This window comes from Wasmannia auropunctata, unplaced genomic scaffold (genome assembly GCF_000956235.1).
Source record: "Wasmannia auropunctata unplaced genomic scaffold, wasmannia.A_1.0 LD334549.1, whole genome shotgun sequence".
Classification (NCBI taxonomy): Eukaryota; Metazoa; Arthropoda; class Insecta; order Hymenoptera; family Formicidae; genus Wasmannia; species Wasmannia auropunctata.
Window position 1 is genome coordinate 60,722 of NW_012028341.1, and position 14,205 is coordinate 74,926.

The 14,205-nt window shown below is 44.8% G+C and overlaps 1 protein-coding gene and 1 long non-coding RNA gene across 5 annotated transcripts in view; both read left to right on the forward strand.

The window, feature by feature from the left end:
• Positions 1 to 9,963, forward strand: part of LOC105458293 (dystroglycan-like) — a 60,513-nt gene extending 50,550 nt beyond the window's left edge. For 2 of the 4 annotated variants that reach the window (XM_011703484.1, XM_011703483.1), the window contains exons 2-15: positions 1,812 to 2,191; positions 3,075 to 3,287; positions 4,029 to 4,157; positions 4,370 to 4,507; positions 4,687 to 5,034; positions 5,150 to 5,227; positions 5,676 to 6,134; positions 6,413 to 6,978; positions 7,071 to 7,266; positions 7,329 to 7,493; positions 7,575 to 7,811; positions 7,893 to 8,082; positions 8,161 to 8,841; positions 8,931 to 9,963. In XM_011703484.1, coding sequence (XP_011701786.1) covers positions 1,859 to 2,191; positions 3,075 to 3,287; positions 4,029 to 4,157; positions 4,370 to 4,507; positions 4,687 to 5,034; positions 5,150 to 5,227; positions 5,676 to 6,134; positions 6,413 to 6,978; positions 7,071 to 7,266; positions 7,329 to 7,493; positions 7,575 to 7,811; positions 7,893 to 8,082; positions 8,161 to 8,841; positions 8,931 to 9,154 — 3,957 coding nt within the window. In that variant the 5' untranslated portion in view covers positions 1,812 to 1,858 and the 3' untranslated portion in view covers positions 9,155 to 9,963. Of the gene's footprint in view, positions 1 to 1,308; positions 1,391 to 1,811; positions 2,192 to 3,074; positions 3,288 to 4,028; positions 4,158 to 4,369; positions 4,508 to 4,686; positions 5,035 to 5,149; positions 5,228 to 5,675; positions 6,135 to 6,412; positions 6,979 to 7,070; positions 7,267 to 7,328; positions 7,494 to 7,574; positions 7,812 to 7,892; positions 8,083 to 8,160; positions 8,842 to 8,930 lie in introns of those variants that run through there. The other 2 variants (XM_011703485.1, XM_011703486.1) reach the window with 2 other exon arrangements.
• Positions 9,964 to 10,109: 146 nt separating this feature from the next.
• LOC105458294 lies at positions 10,110 to 13,766 on the forward strand. The gene is made up of 2 exons (XR_975522.1): positions 10,110 to 13,340; positions 13,373 to 13,766. It is a non-coding gene; the product is annotated as an uncharacterized LOC105458294 (long non-coding RNA).
• Positions 13,767 to 14,205: the final 439 nt, after the last annotated feature.

The following is a 14,205-nucleotide window of genomic DNA, read 5'->3' on the forward strand; positions in this document are numbered from 1 at the left end:
GCACAGGAGGCAGGCTATCTTTGTGCGCGTCGTCGGCCTTCCGCCATTTTTATTAAGGCAAGCCGAGCGGGAGTGCGGTATAAGCGAGCGGAGGCGTAATGAGCTCACTCTGCTATATATCTTTACGTTCCCGTGCGAACGCATGTAAACGCGGGCATAAACTCAATTGTCTACACCCACCCGGGACGTAACCTTCGCGGTCCGTTGACCGTCTTCGCGGTCGCTCCGCCGCCGCGTCGGAGAGGAGGAGATATGGGTTTAGCGTATAATATCGCGTTGCCCTCGTTTTCATCGGCGCAATTAATCCGCGCGAATCTTCCTCGTTATTACACGCGAACGACGAGATCCGCGCGTTTCCGCGTTTCCTCGAAATCGACGACCGATCGTTTCTTCGATCGTTCCGCGGTCTCAGCGCTAAGAGCACACGCCTGCCTCTCGTTATTAAAGTTTGATTTTGATATTATCGGCAGCTAAAAATACGATTCTCCGATTCTACCGCGACCTCGGTGACGCGTTTATTGGAAATTTTCCTTATCGCGTTCTCCGCGACGATCCACAATCCCTCTTCCCCTCCTCCCTTCTTTTGAAAGTCGCGACGATAAATGTCGCGCAGTGCATAACTTCCGCGCGCGAGCGCGCGATTAAACTAACGCGGCGATGAAGTTCTCTGTAACTCGACGGAGTGTCCCCGATTTCGATTAATTCGCTCGATTTGTCGAGCGCGCTGTCGGTGGGACGCCGACTGGGAAGAAAGAATCGTCCGAAGCATTATCCGTATATCATTCCATTTATCCCGAATTATCCCGGTCTCCCTGAATAGTTTTCGGCCAGATGTCACCGCCGAAATTAGCGGCAATCGATCGTTTTGCGAACACACCATGCGCGAGGGAAACGTGAGTCATCGTGTTTCGATAAAACTGAATCCCCTTTTCTGGTTTTATCGATGGTTCGCCGGTCGCGAGAGCGGCTTAACCGTCGGCTCCTCATTGTCCGCCGGTCGCGCCGATTAATGAAACGGTGGCTCGGCGAAACGAGCGATAAAGGAAAATAAAAAGGCAATGGCGAGGCGTTTATTGGCTATCATTGGACACCACTGAATGTATTCGCCTTTCTCTCTCTCTCTCTCTGTCTCTCCCTCGGTTACGAAAATGTGTTCCATTAGTCTCTCGGGTCGAACCTAAACAGACACGTCGAATGTACGAGCGTGCACAATTATCAGCTGACGTCTGATTGTTGGCGTTCACTGATCGATGCAATACGCCCTTCTATTCGATTGCATCGTGTTTGACTGTATTTTAATTCGCGTGTCATCGATCTGTTGAACGTCGTCTTTTCTTCAGACAATTAGAAACTGTTTAACTGTTGAACTAATTTTCGGGGAAAAAATATGGTTTGTGTGTTAGACGAAATGTTTTATCGCTAAAATATGTCACATAATATCTCATATAATAAAATAGTCATATCAGCCACGCGATATGACTGATATGACTATTTTATTATATAAGATTCCATTTGCTACGTCGTTTAATGTGTGCCCAACATCATAATAAAAGAATATTATTTATTTATCTCAATTTGAGACGAAGACTGGAAAGCCACGTTCGATTTCGCGGCATTTTAAGGGGGGGGGCAGGGGTCGACTCGTGATGCTCTCGTTTCGCCAGCGCGTGTCCCCATTTCAGCAATCGGGGATTTTACATCGGGATCAACCGCGCGCGCGGTTAATTATTACGACACTGACATCGTTCGATGGCTATCGCGACGATCGTGACTCGTACTGAACGGGCCCGCGGTGGCTTGACCTGTTGCAGGCGTAGCAGCATGGTATGGTACCAGTGACTGAGAACTCCCCCGAAACATGAAGAAGCATCCTCACATCCTCGCGTGCATCCTACTCCTGCTGCCACTGACACTGGGACTCAGCCTGCAGGAGGACGACCTGGTCTTCGACGATGTCGGCGAGGACAACGACAATGACAACGTGCCCGTCGGCTCCGTCCTGATAAATCATCATGCTCGCGGTCGATCCGATCGTTACGAACACGTCGGATCGTCGTCTCGCGATGGCAGACGGCACGCCTCCCGGGTCGAAAGGGCACGGGGCGTGTCGGACACCGTAGTCCCGGTCGGCCACGTCTTCAGGATGAAAATACCGCGGCAGGCTTTTTCGGGAGGCGTGGATTTTTACGAGGTAAGTTCGACGGCGCGACTTATTCTTCGACCACGAATTTGGAACGTGACCGGAAACCCATCGCGCTTACCGGTTCTGCACTATACCTAGTGCCCCTGATGAGAAAAATATCCGTCCTACGTTGCTCGAATTTTAAATTAAATTAAATCTCGAAAGCGGGCTCCCCTCGGGCAAAAAGACACTCGGCATCGAATCCCGAAAATTTTAAGTCTTGCAAATATAAAAGAAAAAGAATCACCGACAAGAATTAACGACAAGCGAAAATACGACAGTTGTTTTACTAGATGTATACAGCGAATCGATTGTGTTGAATTACACGCGAGCATTTTGTATCTCTTTACGTTAAAGGATCTTTTTGTACGGGGAGTAGGAAAAAAAGTCTTGTTTAAGTACACCGTACTCTCGCCGTCCAGTGTTTCGCCGGAGATAAAAGCGGCGTCGGATTTCGACTCCTTGAGCGCCCTTCTTTCGTATTTATCGAGCCTCGTAGCGCCGTCAAGTATCAGCGATGCCCGCCGCTGCTTGTTGAAACGCTATTGATTTGCTTGTTCTCACATCTGTCATTTTCTTCCCTCTCGAGGCTCGCTGCCGGAGAGAGAGCGTCGTTCGTTCGTCTCCCCGTTGAATCCATATTTGCGATTCAATTTGCTCCCCGGCGAATCTCACCGCCGGAAATCCTTCTTAGGTTGAATGGCCCTATAGTCTTCTTTCCTTTTGTCCTCGAAATTATTCTGGCAGCGGGACACCCTCGCTCCCATTCGTGCAGAGGTGATTCAAAACGCCTTCGCGCGACACCCCGACGCAAAGACGGCGCGAATTATAATTATTCTCTCGAGAGGCAGCAGGGGAATATGGTTTTTTTTACACTCTAAAAACGCATTAGGTTTACGAGACCGTGAATCGCGATCGTCTGCCACGATGGATGCACTGGGACGACGCCGCCTCCACTCTCTTGGGCGTGCCGTCGAAAAAGGACTTGGGCAATTATCACCTGACCGTCACGGCTGTTGGCAAGCACCGTGACACCGCCAAGGATCAATTCGTCGTGCAGGTTACACCCGAGAAGCTGGAGGAGCTCAAGCATAAGGACGGCAAGGTGAGTTATATCGATAAACGTTAACTCGCCGTAACGAGAACGCGAACAACGAACCGGCGAGAGGATCGTTAGCTGTGAAAACGTATCGCTGGCATCGTTTCAAGTTTCTTATCCAAGTCGAACAACAGGTCCCCGCCTGTACGTGCCTTCCATTCACTAATGATTAATAGAACTTAAAGATAAAAAGACTTATAGACAAAGGGGGAGGCGTTTGGTGAACGTTTGTGTACGTTTAAATTGTCAGCGAAAAGCGCGCGTTACTGCGTCGTTCGCGCGACGTCGATAAGAAGCAAAATAAAATAACGTTTGAAAAACTGTGTTTTTTTTGTCCGAGTGAAACATGAGTGAAAAAATATTTTTTCTTTTCCGGATGCTGTATTTTTTTCAGCCCGTATTTCAGTCGCGAGCGATAAAATCCGCGTTTGATGAATTTATAGGTGGGATCCCGAGCGGTCGCGATAGACATAAATCCGTTGGAACAGGCGGCGGCGATCGTCCGTTCACAATCGCGTCGTCAACGTTGCGTTTAAATGTCGTGAAGACATTTACTCCCGCGGACGACTGATTGACGCCAATTGATGTTGCTGCATGCGTAACCGCGTAATCGTCTCGCGCAGTTGCACATACCCGCGTACATACATTTGGCCGGCGATCTCGATCTTTGAAATTTCGCGTGCTGGATAGGCGTGAACGGAATGCTGGCAGCTGTGGTGTAAAGAAGTAGCGCGATCTTAATTGCAGACGCATTGCGACGACGGGGAGTACCAGACGATCCTCACGATTCTGCTGGACGCGCGGATGGACCAACTGTCGCCTGCCATCAGGGTGAATGCCATCGAAAACCTCGCGGGATATCTAGGAATGCACACGGTATTGACTCCATCCAGTATTGGTTGCCATTAGAAATTAATCGATTAATTTCCGTTGCGTTCCCTCGAGATACGAACTTGTACTTTCGAGAGTTGAGAGAAATCGTGCTTATTGTAAGAAAAAAAGCGATAAAAAAGTATTTAATTTTTTTGTGAAAATTTCCTTTGTCTTTCAAGAATCTACTATAGGATTTTTGTTTTTACGTTCTCCAGAGCGCATTCTCGATGCATTCCCAAAGCATTAAGGATGTCACCGGGTCGGATTCCTACGTTATCTTGACCGGACCGGGGAATGTTAGGCATCACAAGAACAAAGATAAAGACAGCCATTTGACCACCATTCAATGGCAGGTGAGATTTGAAATTAATCATTTTCAACGTTTACTTAATATCTGCAAAAACACAAAGATATAAACTACGATATTTTACGTAGCTCCGAATTTTTATTATCAGTTTTTGCGATATCTCTTTTTTTTTTTAAACCTCGTCGATCAAGAGAATAGCCGGATGTATCTAAACACGCCTCGTAGGTTGGCTGCGACGGTCACGTATGGAAGCATCAAACAGAGTTGGTGAAACAATTACGTGAGCAGGCGAAGGACGGTACTTTAGCGGAAGTTCTGCAGCTTCCCGTGGTATCGTGGCGCGTTAGGACGGATTTGACCTCCTACCTGAGAAACAGACGGGAGGTCGGCTCCGGCGACTTCAACCCTGACGATTATGACAATTATGACACCGATTATGATGAGGACGAGGAAGACGATTACGATGGAGATGATAACGAGGACTCCGGAGTGCCAACGACTTTAATACCGCTGGACTCGAAACATCCGCACCGGCATCATCATGGCGAGGAGCCGATCGATGGTGATTGGAAGGTGAGGAGATTGCAACAGTGTCAAATCGCAAGCGCGCTATTTTTCACGTTTTGCGTGAGATGTGCAAAAGTAAACTCGCCACGAATATTCTTCATCCGTGACACATTGTTTTCAGAGCGAAGACGTCGACGAGCAAGAGATAATACCGAGGATGAGTCAAAACGAATTGGAAAGTAAAACTACGCTCCCTACGGTAAGAAGTGCCTTTGTGAAATCAAAACGCGATTCTACGATTGATTTCCTTTGGTCAACGTTTACACTCGCGGGATACATGTCTCTACGGTTTTACGTTTAAGATTCCTATTTCTGCGCTCCTCATTCGCCTCACTTTGCCATACCGCTTGCGGGGGAAATCGTTGCCGCTTGAAGAGTTTAGAATAGCTACTGGGTATATTGTGTATTTTAAACGCTGGCCTCTATTTCGTTCTCGCAAACTGTCCGTATACTCCGTGTCTGTACATACGTTCGTCTCTAAAGTGTATGCTGTACAGATTGCGTCGCGAAAGTCTCTCTTTTACTCTCCGCAAACAAAAGCCTGATACTTGGTTCTCTACTTTGTACGAACTTCTTCGTCCCTTCGAAAACATAACTAACCCACTCGTTTTTCGTGCCATACATCGCATCTACTAACGATTTCGCAGACAAGAACCACTGAACTTACTACATCATCACCATCAACAACTACTACAACCACCTTCACCACCACGACGACAACTACAACCACCACCCAAGCCGCGCCAACGACTTCTACCGCAACTACTTCTACCAGTAGCACCACAACGACCGTTACATCAGCCGATACAACAACAACAACAGCTAGTATCTCCACCACTGTAGCCCCATCGATAGAGTCTCCGCGATCACGGTCGTGGGATACCACGGACGAGGAGATCACGCCGAGAGAAAACGCCACGGAGAAAACGAAACCCGTGGAGCCTGCCGAATCCGTTACCGCTTTACCAACCATTCCCTTGGACGTCACGACTCCTCCTCCTGCAACCACTCTGTCGGCTTTTAGCACATCGGCCATCCAAACTAGCGTCTTCGACAAAAACGAGACGGAGATCGTCGTTGGTATTACTAACATTACAACGGAAGAGGTAATGCTTACACGTGCTTTAGCGCTTCTCTCATTTGTACAATAGTTCACGCCGCTATACACACATCAACTTTCTTCGTGCGCTTTATCGTGCCGATTTGTCGCTTCGCTGAGACAAATTGTGTTATCATCCTGATCAAAATCGTCAATCCGTTATTAACGGCGTGTTAATAGCAGCTTAGATATTCTACTGTTGTTATACACAAATTTCCCCATCACGTGGAGCTATTCTTCTCAATATTCATTACGCATTTTGACACGCGATCTTTTCTCGCCTAGTCGGAACAAACTACGACTTCCATGAGAGAACCGACTACTGTACCAACGTCGAGCATCGCGGACGTTAACATCTTCACCACTCCTTCACCCGTAGTCGTAACTCCGAATGTTAGCGCCTCTACTATCACGCCTGTAGTCGTAATGAGTGACAAAACTACTACGACTACGACAATGATGATGCCGTCAACGTCGTCGGATCTTCGCACAACCGTGTCAAGCACAACACCGTCCACTACACCCAGCACGACCACCACGACTACGACCACTACCACTACCACTACCGCGGCGCCTACAACCACCACGCCAACGACGACGACTGCTCGGATCACCACGGAGAGTATCGAGTATGGCCAAGTTAACTTCCCACCGAGACGCGACAGGAGATTAAAGAAGATACCGGTGACCGCCGGCAAACTGTTGAGCTACATCATACCGGCCGACACCTTCACCGATTTGGAAGACGGCAACACGAGGAAACTGAAGTTGAGCTTGTACTGGCAAGGTCTACCGCTCAAAACGACCCATTGGCTTCAGTTCGATCATGATATCCAGAAAATCTATGGACTGTAAGTACTTCACGCGACGTTTCTATATTTATTTTTCGAGGACAAAGGAGACACATTTTATTTTAACACATTTTATTTCTCTCTTTTGATAGGCCTCTTGAGAACGATATATCTACCTGGAATTACGAACTGGTTGCCACGGATAGCGAAGGCGCCAACGTCACTGACAGTCTCGACATTCACGTTCAGCAGCACAAGCTGAGCCGCAGCGTCAATCACGAATTCACCATTTACTTGAAAATCGACAAACGAAACGAATTCCCAACGGACGTTGATTGGGAACTCGAAGTACGTATTGATAATCGTTCTTCTTTGTTTTTCGTTGATCTCTAATTTGTCTTTCGTTATAGGTAATCGAAAGCCTAGCTGAACTTTACGGAGACAGGGACACCCAGCATATCACAGTTCGTTCCATCAATATCGTCGATCGTGAGCAAGCCACTTTCACATGGACTAATGATAGTCTTCCAAGAAGCAGCGAATGCCCGAGAGAACATATAAACAGATTATTGCGCGTAAGCATTATTGCTATATATCATCTCTGTTTTTTTTTTTTAACAAATTACACAGGTTTTAAAAATGAGGTGTATTATCAGGTACTCGTCGACAGTAACGGAGATCCGTCAGCTTCTCTGAGAGCAGTTCTCGCGCCGGAAATCAGGGTAAAGCGTGTCGTGTATGAGGGTATTGGACAATGCGAAGATATATCTCGTCCCGAGGTACCAAAAGTCTCTACCGAAGAGCCGAAGAGTAATTTCCCGCCGGTACCGAGGAATCAAATCGATCGCCTTAATGCAACAGTTGGCCAGTTGTTTGTGTTCAAAGTGCCAGAGGTATGTGTTTGATCAAATTCGTATCATTTTTATCAGTGCAATAAATGACAATACGAATAATTGTCTATGTTATTTTTGCAGGATACATTCTTCGATAATGAGGATGGATCGTCGCGAAACTTGAAGATGTCACTTTTGACCAACGACCGACAACCCATTCTACCTCACGAGTGGCTGCAGTTCGACAGCAAGAATCAAGAATTTTACGGCGTGCCAATGAATACCGACATCGGTCGCAAGGAATACCAATTGGTCGCCACCGATAGAGAAGGTAAAGAGAAGAATGTACATTCCATTTTCTAAAATCGAAAATACATTTTATAACAATTGAATAATTAAAAATCTCCAGGTGCAAGCACCACGGATAGTTTGGTCGTTGTCGTACATTCGGCACCTCCCATGGCGCACACGGTGGAATTCTCGATGACGCTGGATATCGCCTACAATAACTTCGCGCATTCCGCCCTTCAGAAGCGTAATTTTATCGAGAAGCTGCGCGACCTCTACGGGGACAGAGACACGAGTGCTATCTCGCTGCATAACATCTCGAACGGCAGTACTGTGATCACGTGGCACAACAGAACTCTACCTACGTCGACTTGCGCCCACGACGAGGTCAACAGGCTGCGATCCGTGCTCGTGAAGAGCGACAACGATCGGCGTTCCGTGACGGACGAGGTTTTGGACGTGATGGGCATGAAATTCCCGGTGAAGCAGATCACGGTAATCCCGATGGGAATCTGTCTCGGTGAATTAACGGGCGTACATTCGCCGGACAGCCACGTGCCGCCGGTGGACGATTCCACGTCTATCGGCGCATTCCACGACGATTACCTTCTCACCTTCGTTCTCCCTGCGATCATCATCGCCGCCATGCTCATTCTGGCGGGAATAATCGCGTGCGTGCTGCACAAGCGACGGCGCAGTGGGAAGATGAGCGTGAGCGAGCAGGATGAGGAGCGGCAGAGTTTCCGGAGCAAGGGAATTCCCGTGATTTTCCAGGACGAGCTGGACGAGAAGCCGGATCCCGGTAATGGTTTAATTTAAAGTATATTAATAGAAATATATTAGCGCGGAATACGTCGGTCCCTTCTCGTCTGACACGTCGCGTGATTCCAGGCAATAAGTCACCCGTGATTCTAAAGGAGGAGAAGCCACCTCTTCCGCCGCCCGAGTATCAGAAGGCCGAGGACGGCGCCGACATGCCGATGCTGCCGAAGGAGAACTCCGAGGAGCCGTACCAACCGCCACCGCCATTCGCCACGAATCGCGACACCAATCGGCAAAATCGTCCCAAGCCCACACCGACGTACAGGAAACCGCCCCCCTACGTGCCTCCCTAACAAAATACGGTGCACTCGCCTACGCGTAAATATATGCTAGCAATGCTCGGAGACTCACCGATACACAAGCAAAACCAAATTAATTATAAAAAGCAATCTCGAATTGGCGACGACGACGACGACGATCGTGGGACTCTGAACGTTTATAGCGACGTTTGAAACGAAGGCCCCCCTCTCCATTCACCCGGTATGAGACAATATACTGCTTTTGCGAGGCGTGAATGGAAGATTATTATTCTTCCGCGAGAACATAATTCTCCGAAATCCGCGCGCGACGTTTTTACTTATTTTATATATGTATCGACAACGGCACGTCTCATCATCGATTTAAAAAAAGGAAAAGAAAAGAAAAGAAAAAATTATTCCTTTAGTCGATATACGATCGACGTACACTCTCTTTCTTCAATCATCTATATATTTCATGCGAAAGAAAAGGAAGATTTTCTAGGGAGTTATATGGGAATACAAATCACGTGTTGCCTTTCGTAAAGAATTCAATTGTAGGGAAGGACAAGTCACTGCTCGATACGCGAATTTAGTTTAGATCGTTGTTAGAAACCGGGACAGCGGTAGGGAGTATAAACGTACTTTATTCGACTCTGTAGCATTCGAGACAGCAACGATACTCATAAATATTTCAATAATCAGTGCCATTTATTAAGCAATAAGGGTATCCGACTGTGAATAAACAGCGCGTTATAATTAGTACGGTTCTACGGATTTATCGCAATTTACCGTTTATAGAGAGTCTCCACAGGTATCAAGAACGACAGACTTAACGAAATACATATTATATTACGCACTTACAACGTATAACACTGCCAGAAACGACAAATGCATGGTGTGTCGCCAAGCGGGAAAGTTTCGAGATGTATATGTATATATATTATAAATATATGATATTATATTTAATATATAATATTACATATATTATAAATATATAATATATATATATATATATGTATATTAATAAGTATATATTAATATAATATTATCTATTATATACATATGTATATATAATGTCCGTATTCCAGTTTCTTTTCTGAACCCTCCATTTAGGATAATTCGCGACGAATGAAACGGAATTAAATGTACCCTGCATGAATGGGAAAAAACTGGCTCGCTTGGCGATCGCTATTATATAGTTAAGGAGAAAATATCAGAGAGAATTGAAACGTTTTTTGAGACATTTAAAGGAAAAACGATTATGATACATGCAATGCCATTGCAAAGTGACAGCAAATGCTTCCATTGGCACAGTAGGCCATGCAGATAACTTATCTAAGATAAGAAAAACTAATGATAGGTAATATATACAAATATAAATATATATATAAATATATAAATATGTATATTAATACCTATTTGCCGTTCGATAGACGTCAGTCTGCAGTTATTTGGACAGTGTAATTTAAATACTGCCAGACCAATCGAGTTATTGGCATTTACTTTTACGAAGGAGACCCACTCACCACTGTTTGTTTTATGCGCAATCCGACGCTTCGCAATTTTTACGACATTATTAACAGCCGCAATATAACTTTCTTTTCTTTTTTTATTTCTCAGACCCGTGAATTTTGTTCACGAATGCGTACGAGATAGTTGGCATCGAAGGCTTAACTCAGGACGAAAATAAAAGAGAAACACTGACTGCGCACGTTTACACAGCGACGGGACTATTTAATTTTAGACTTTTACATAGTTACCAAGCCAAAAAATAATTAATACATAAAAACGGGCGCAAGAGGTAAGGTTTAATAAGGACGTATATTTGTAACTTGCGAAAAGAAGGCAGACTAAGAAACGTGACTCGCACTCTTTAGGGCGCATTTTTTTCACAATAATTTTTGTAATTTTTTAAACTGCCGTGTTGCGGGAGATGCGCGCATATGAAACACATACATACACATACGTGCACGCATTCGTCTTATCGTTCGATTGCGGCGAAAGAGTGCGGGGGTACGGTAGACGAATACGCGTACGCAGCTGTTTCTTCGATACCTCGATAGTTTCCTGATATTTTTGAAAAGGAAATACGAGAAACGAGTAGAAAAAAAAAGAAAGAAAGAAATTTCATATGCGTCCCGAACTTTCGTGGAGGAGGGGAGGTGAGGCGGGGGGAGGAGCTCCACTCGCCGTCCGTCGTCGGGACGACGTGCGGAGCGACGAGCTCGCGGGCGCGCCTATACACTGGTATGAATGCTGACGATTAATATTGTATGTGAGATAAAATAACTGAGGATGTTTCGTATGTGCAAGGTATAAATCGCGATATAATATTACGACTAATTAATTCGTGTCTTTGTATAACGTATAGAGGATTTAAGTGCATGGAGCAGAGGGAAGCCGCCACGCACACGCGCGACTCGCGCGCGCGGGGATTCTTCCTTCTCCTTCGCGCGCGGATCGTATCGAAACTCTGGCCAGGATTCATCCCGATATGTAATTCCCCGAAGAAAAACGCGCTTTCTCGCTTAGTGTAACTAAACGCACCGGCTCTCGACCGCCTCGCGCTCGCGAAAGACTGGGAGAGGATCGCCGGCCGCGGTCGCGTGTCAAAGACTTTTCCCTCCCGGATATTACCCTTTTTCATCGCTCGCGTCTTGTTTATCGCAGAATTGTACGAGAGAGAGAGATAGGGGAGAGATTGCGATTGTCGCCCGTGATTGTCGCAACGCGATTGCTTTCATAACGTGAACCAATATATGTATAAGTATGTTTTCTTATTATTTTTATATAATGTACGAATAAAGATCTTCTGTGTTAAATTTTTACGCTAAGACCTGAATGCAACGCAATCCACTTGCTGTCGCAAGGTGGGGTCATCTTTACAAATGTGATGTTCTTTTGCGTGCGCGATCCTCGTTGGAAGAATAAATGTAAGTTTACGCGCGCGCAAAGAGGATGTTAAAATAATCGACGTCTGTACATGGAAAAAAAATGATTTTGCTGGATACAGATTAAAAAATAATTTAGTTGGGCCATAAAAATAATTTTGTCGGAAATTCAAACTGGTTACTAGAATATCAAGATGTTTTACAGCAGTTAATTATTTTTAGGTTTTCACCAAATTATTTTTAAAGTCCAACAAAATTATTTTCAAATAATTTGAAGAACTTAAAATATTATTTTCATTTGCATCTAGCAAAATTTTCAGACCTTCCAGCAAAATCGTTTTTTTCGTGTATGTCAAATCTTTGCTAAATCAAAAACTCACATTCGATACGGACACGTCGAAGTCCTAGTTATTGTTTCAGGCGAGATGCGCACAAAGTAATAATGCCGCGGCTGAACGACGGAAAACGTAACGTAGCGGTACGGTATTTGAGAGTGGATGGATTCGGGAAAACCGAGGGTTTGCGATGCCGTTGCAAACGGAAGAGGGTGACATCCGTATATATTCCGTCTGTGATCTGCGGTAAACAAGCACAAGTCCATATCACGCTTCTAATCATATCATCGCTCTGTCGTTGCATATCCCCTAAGCGCTGCAACTTGCGTTACTGTGAAAATGATGGTAATGTATAAATAGGCATGTACGATACTTATAAGATATATATATATAGAGAGAGAAAGAGGAGACAAGCGTGTGGGAGAGAAACTCTTCCCCGCTTGAACAGGGTGGGAGGAAAGGATGAAACTTCACAAATATATAGCATACTCTCGCTTGCGGCGACTTTTCTGGCCTGTGTGAGAATGGATCGAAAGTATTTTATAACTGCGTGTATAAAAGTGGAAGGGACGGCAAATTGCGTAACGCTAATTGCGACTGTAACTTTCGGCCGCTTTTTGAGAGAAAATCGGGCTAACGCGTGGGACGGGCACGACGTGAAAAAGTTCCATTACAGGGAGAGAGAGAGAGAGAGAGAGAGAAAAAGGAGAAACTATCTCGCATCGCTTATACGAATGTGTTGTATACATAGCTATATACGTATACACGCAATTTATGTTATCTCGTTTCGAATTATGCTTTAGACCGGTCTGCAATTTGTGCGAATTTTATCGTCTTATTTTGGAGGAGAAAGAGAGACAGACAAATATCTATAACGAAGGTATGTCAAAGCGTCACTCGAAATGAAATAGCGTAATTGTACATTATATACATAATATACACTTAAAAAAGTATCATATCGACGGGAATTTTCAGATTATTTTTATTCGTGAAAACTCTTCGATATATATATATATATATATATATATATATATATATATATATACACACACATATATCAGAAAACATTTGCGTTGATATATTCGCGAAAATCGAGGCTGGAACATTTTTCGTACGAACGCGTTTCTCCGTTGGGTAACGAAGCCATCGACATACTTATCTTCTAAGTTTCTCGTTAAGTGACATATCTCGAAGGAGAGAGAGAGAGAGGAAACGGAAGAACCAAAATCCGCGAAAATACGGCGTGTCGGACCGAGTCCGCGTCCCAAGAGAATCGCGCACGATTATCTCGGGGATCGTGTGGCAGTACGGTTCGTCGAATAATCAATGGAGAAAATCATGTCGAATTAATGATAAACATATACAGATATCTCTTCGAGACTAGTATACTGACAAAGAAACACGTGTAAAGTTAAGAGTTAATAAAACCATTTTAGGGTATTGCGTGGCTCCGTCTTTGCGCTCAACTCTTCGGAAATGAGTCGTGATTAGAGACGTCATCTCCGAGAATCCCACAACTGCCAGTTAGACAAGTCACTCGACGAAGATCAATTTTACTTATTATAATCACTTCATTTAACTTTGGTCAATAGTATTCGATCGGGTTTATTCGAATTTCTTCTTACACAATTCTCGATATTTCCTTTACATAAAATTATTACAATCGATAGAGACGTCATCTCCGAGGATCCCACAACTGCCAGTTAAACAAGTCACTCGACGAAGATCAATTTTACTTATTATAATCACTTCATTTAACTTTGGTCAATAGTATTCGATCGGGTTTATTCGAATTTCTTCTTACACAATTCTCGATATTTCCTTTACATAAAATTATTACAATCGAAGAGACGTCATCTCCGAGGATCCCACAACTGCC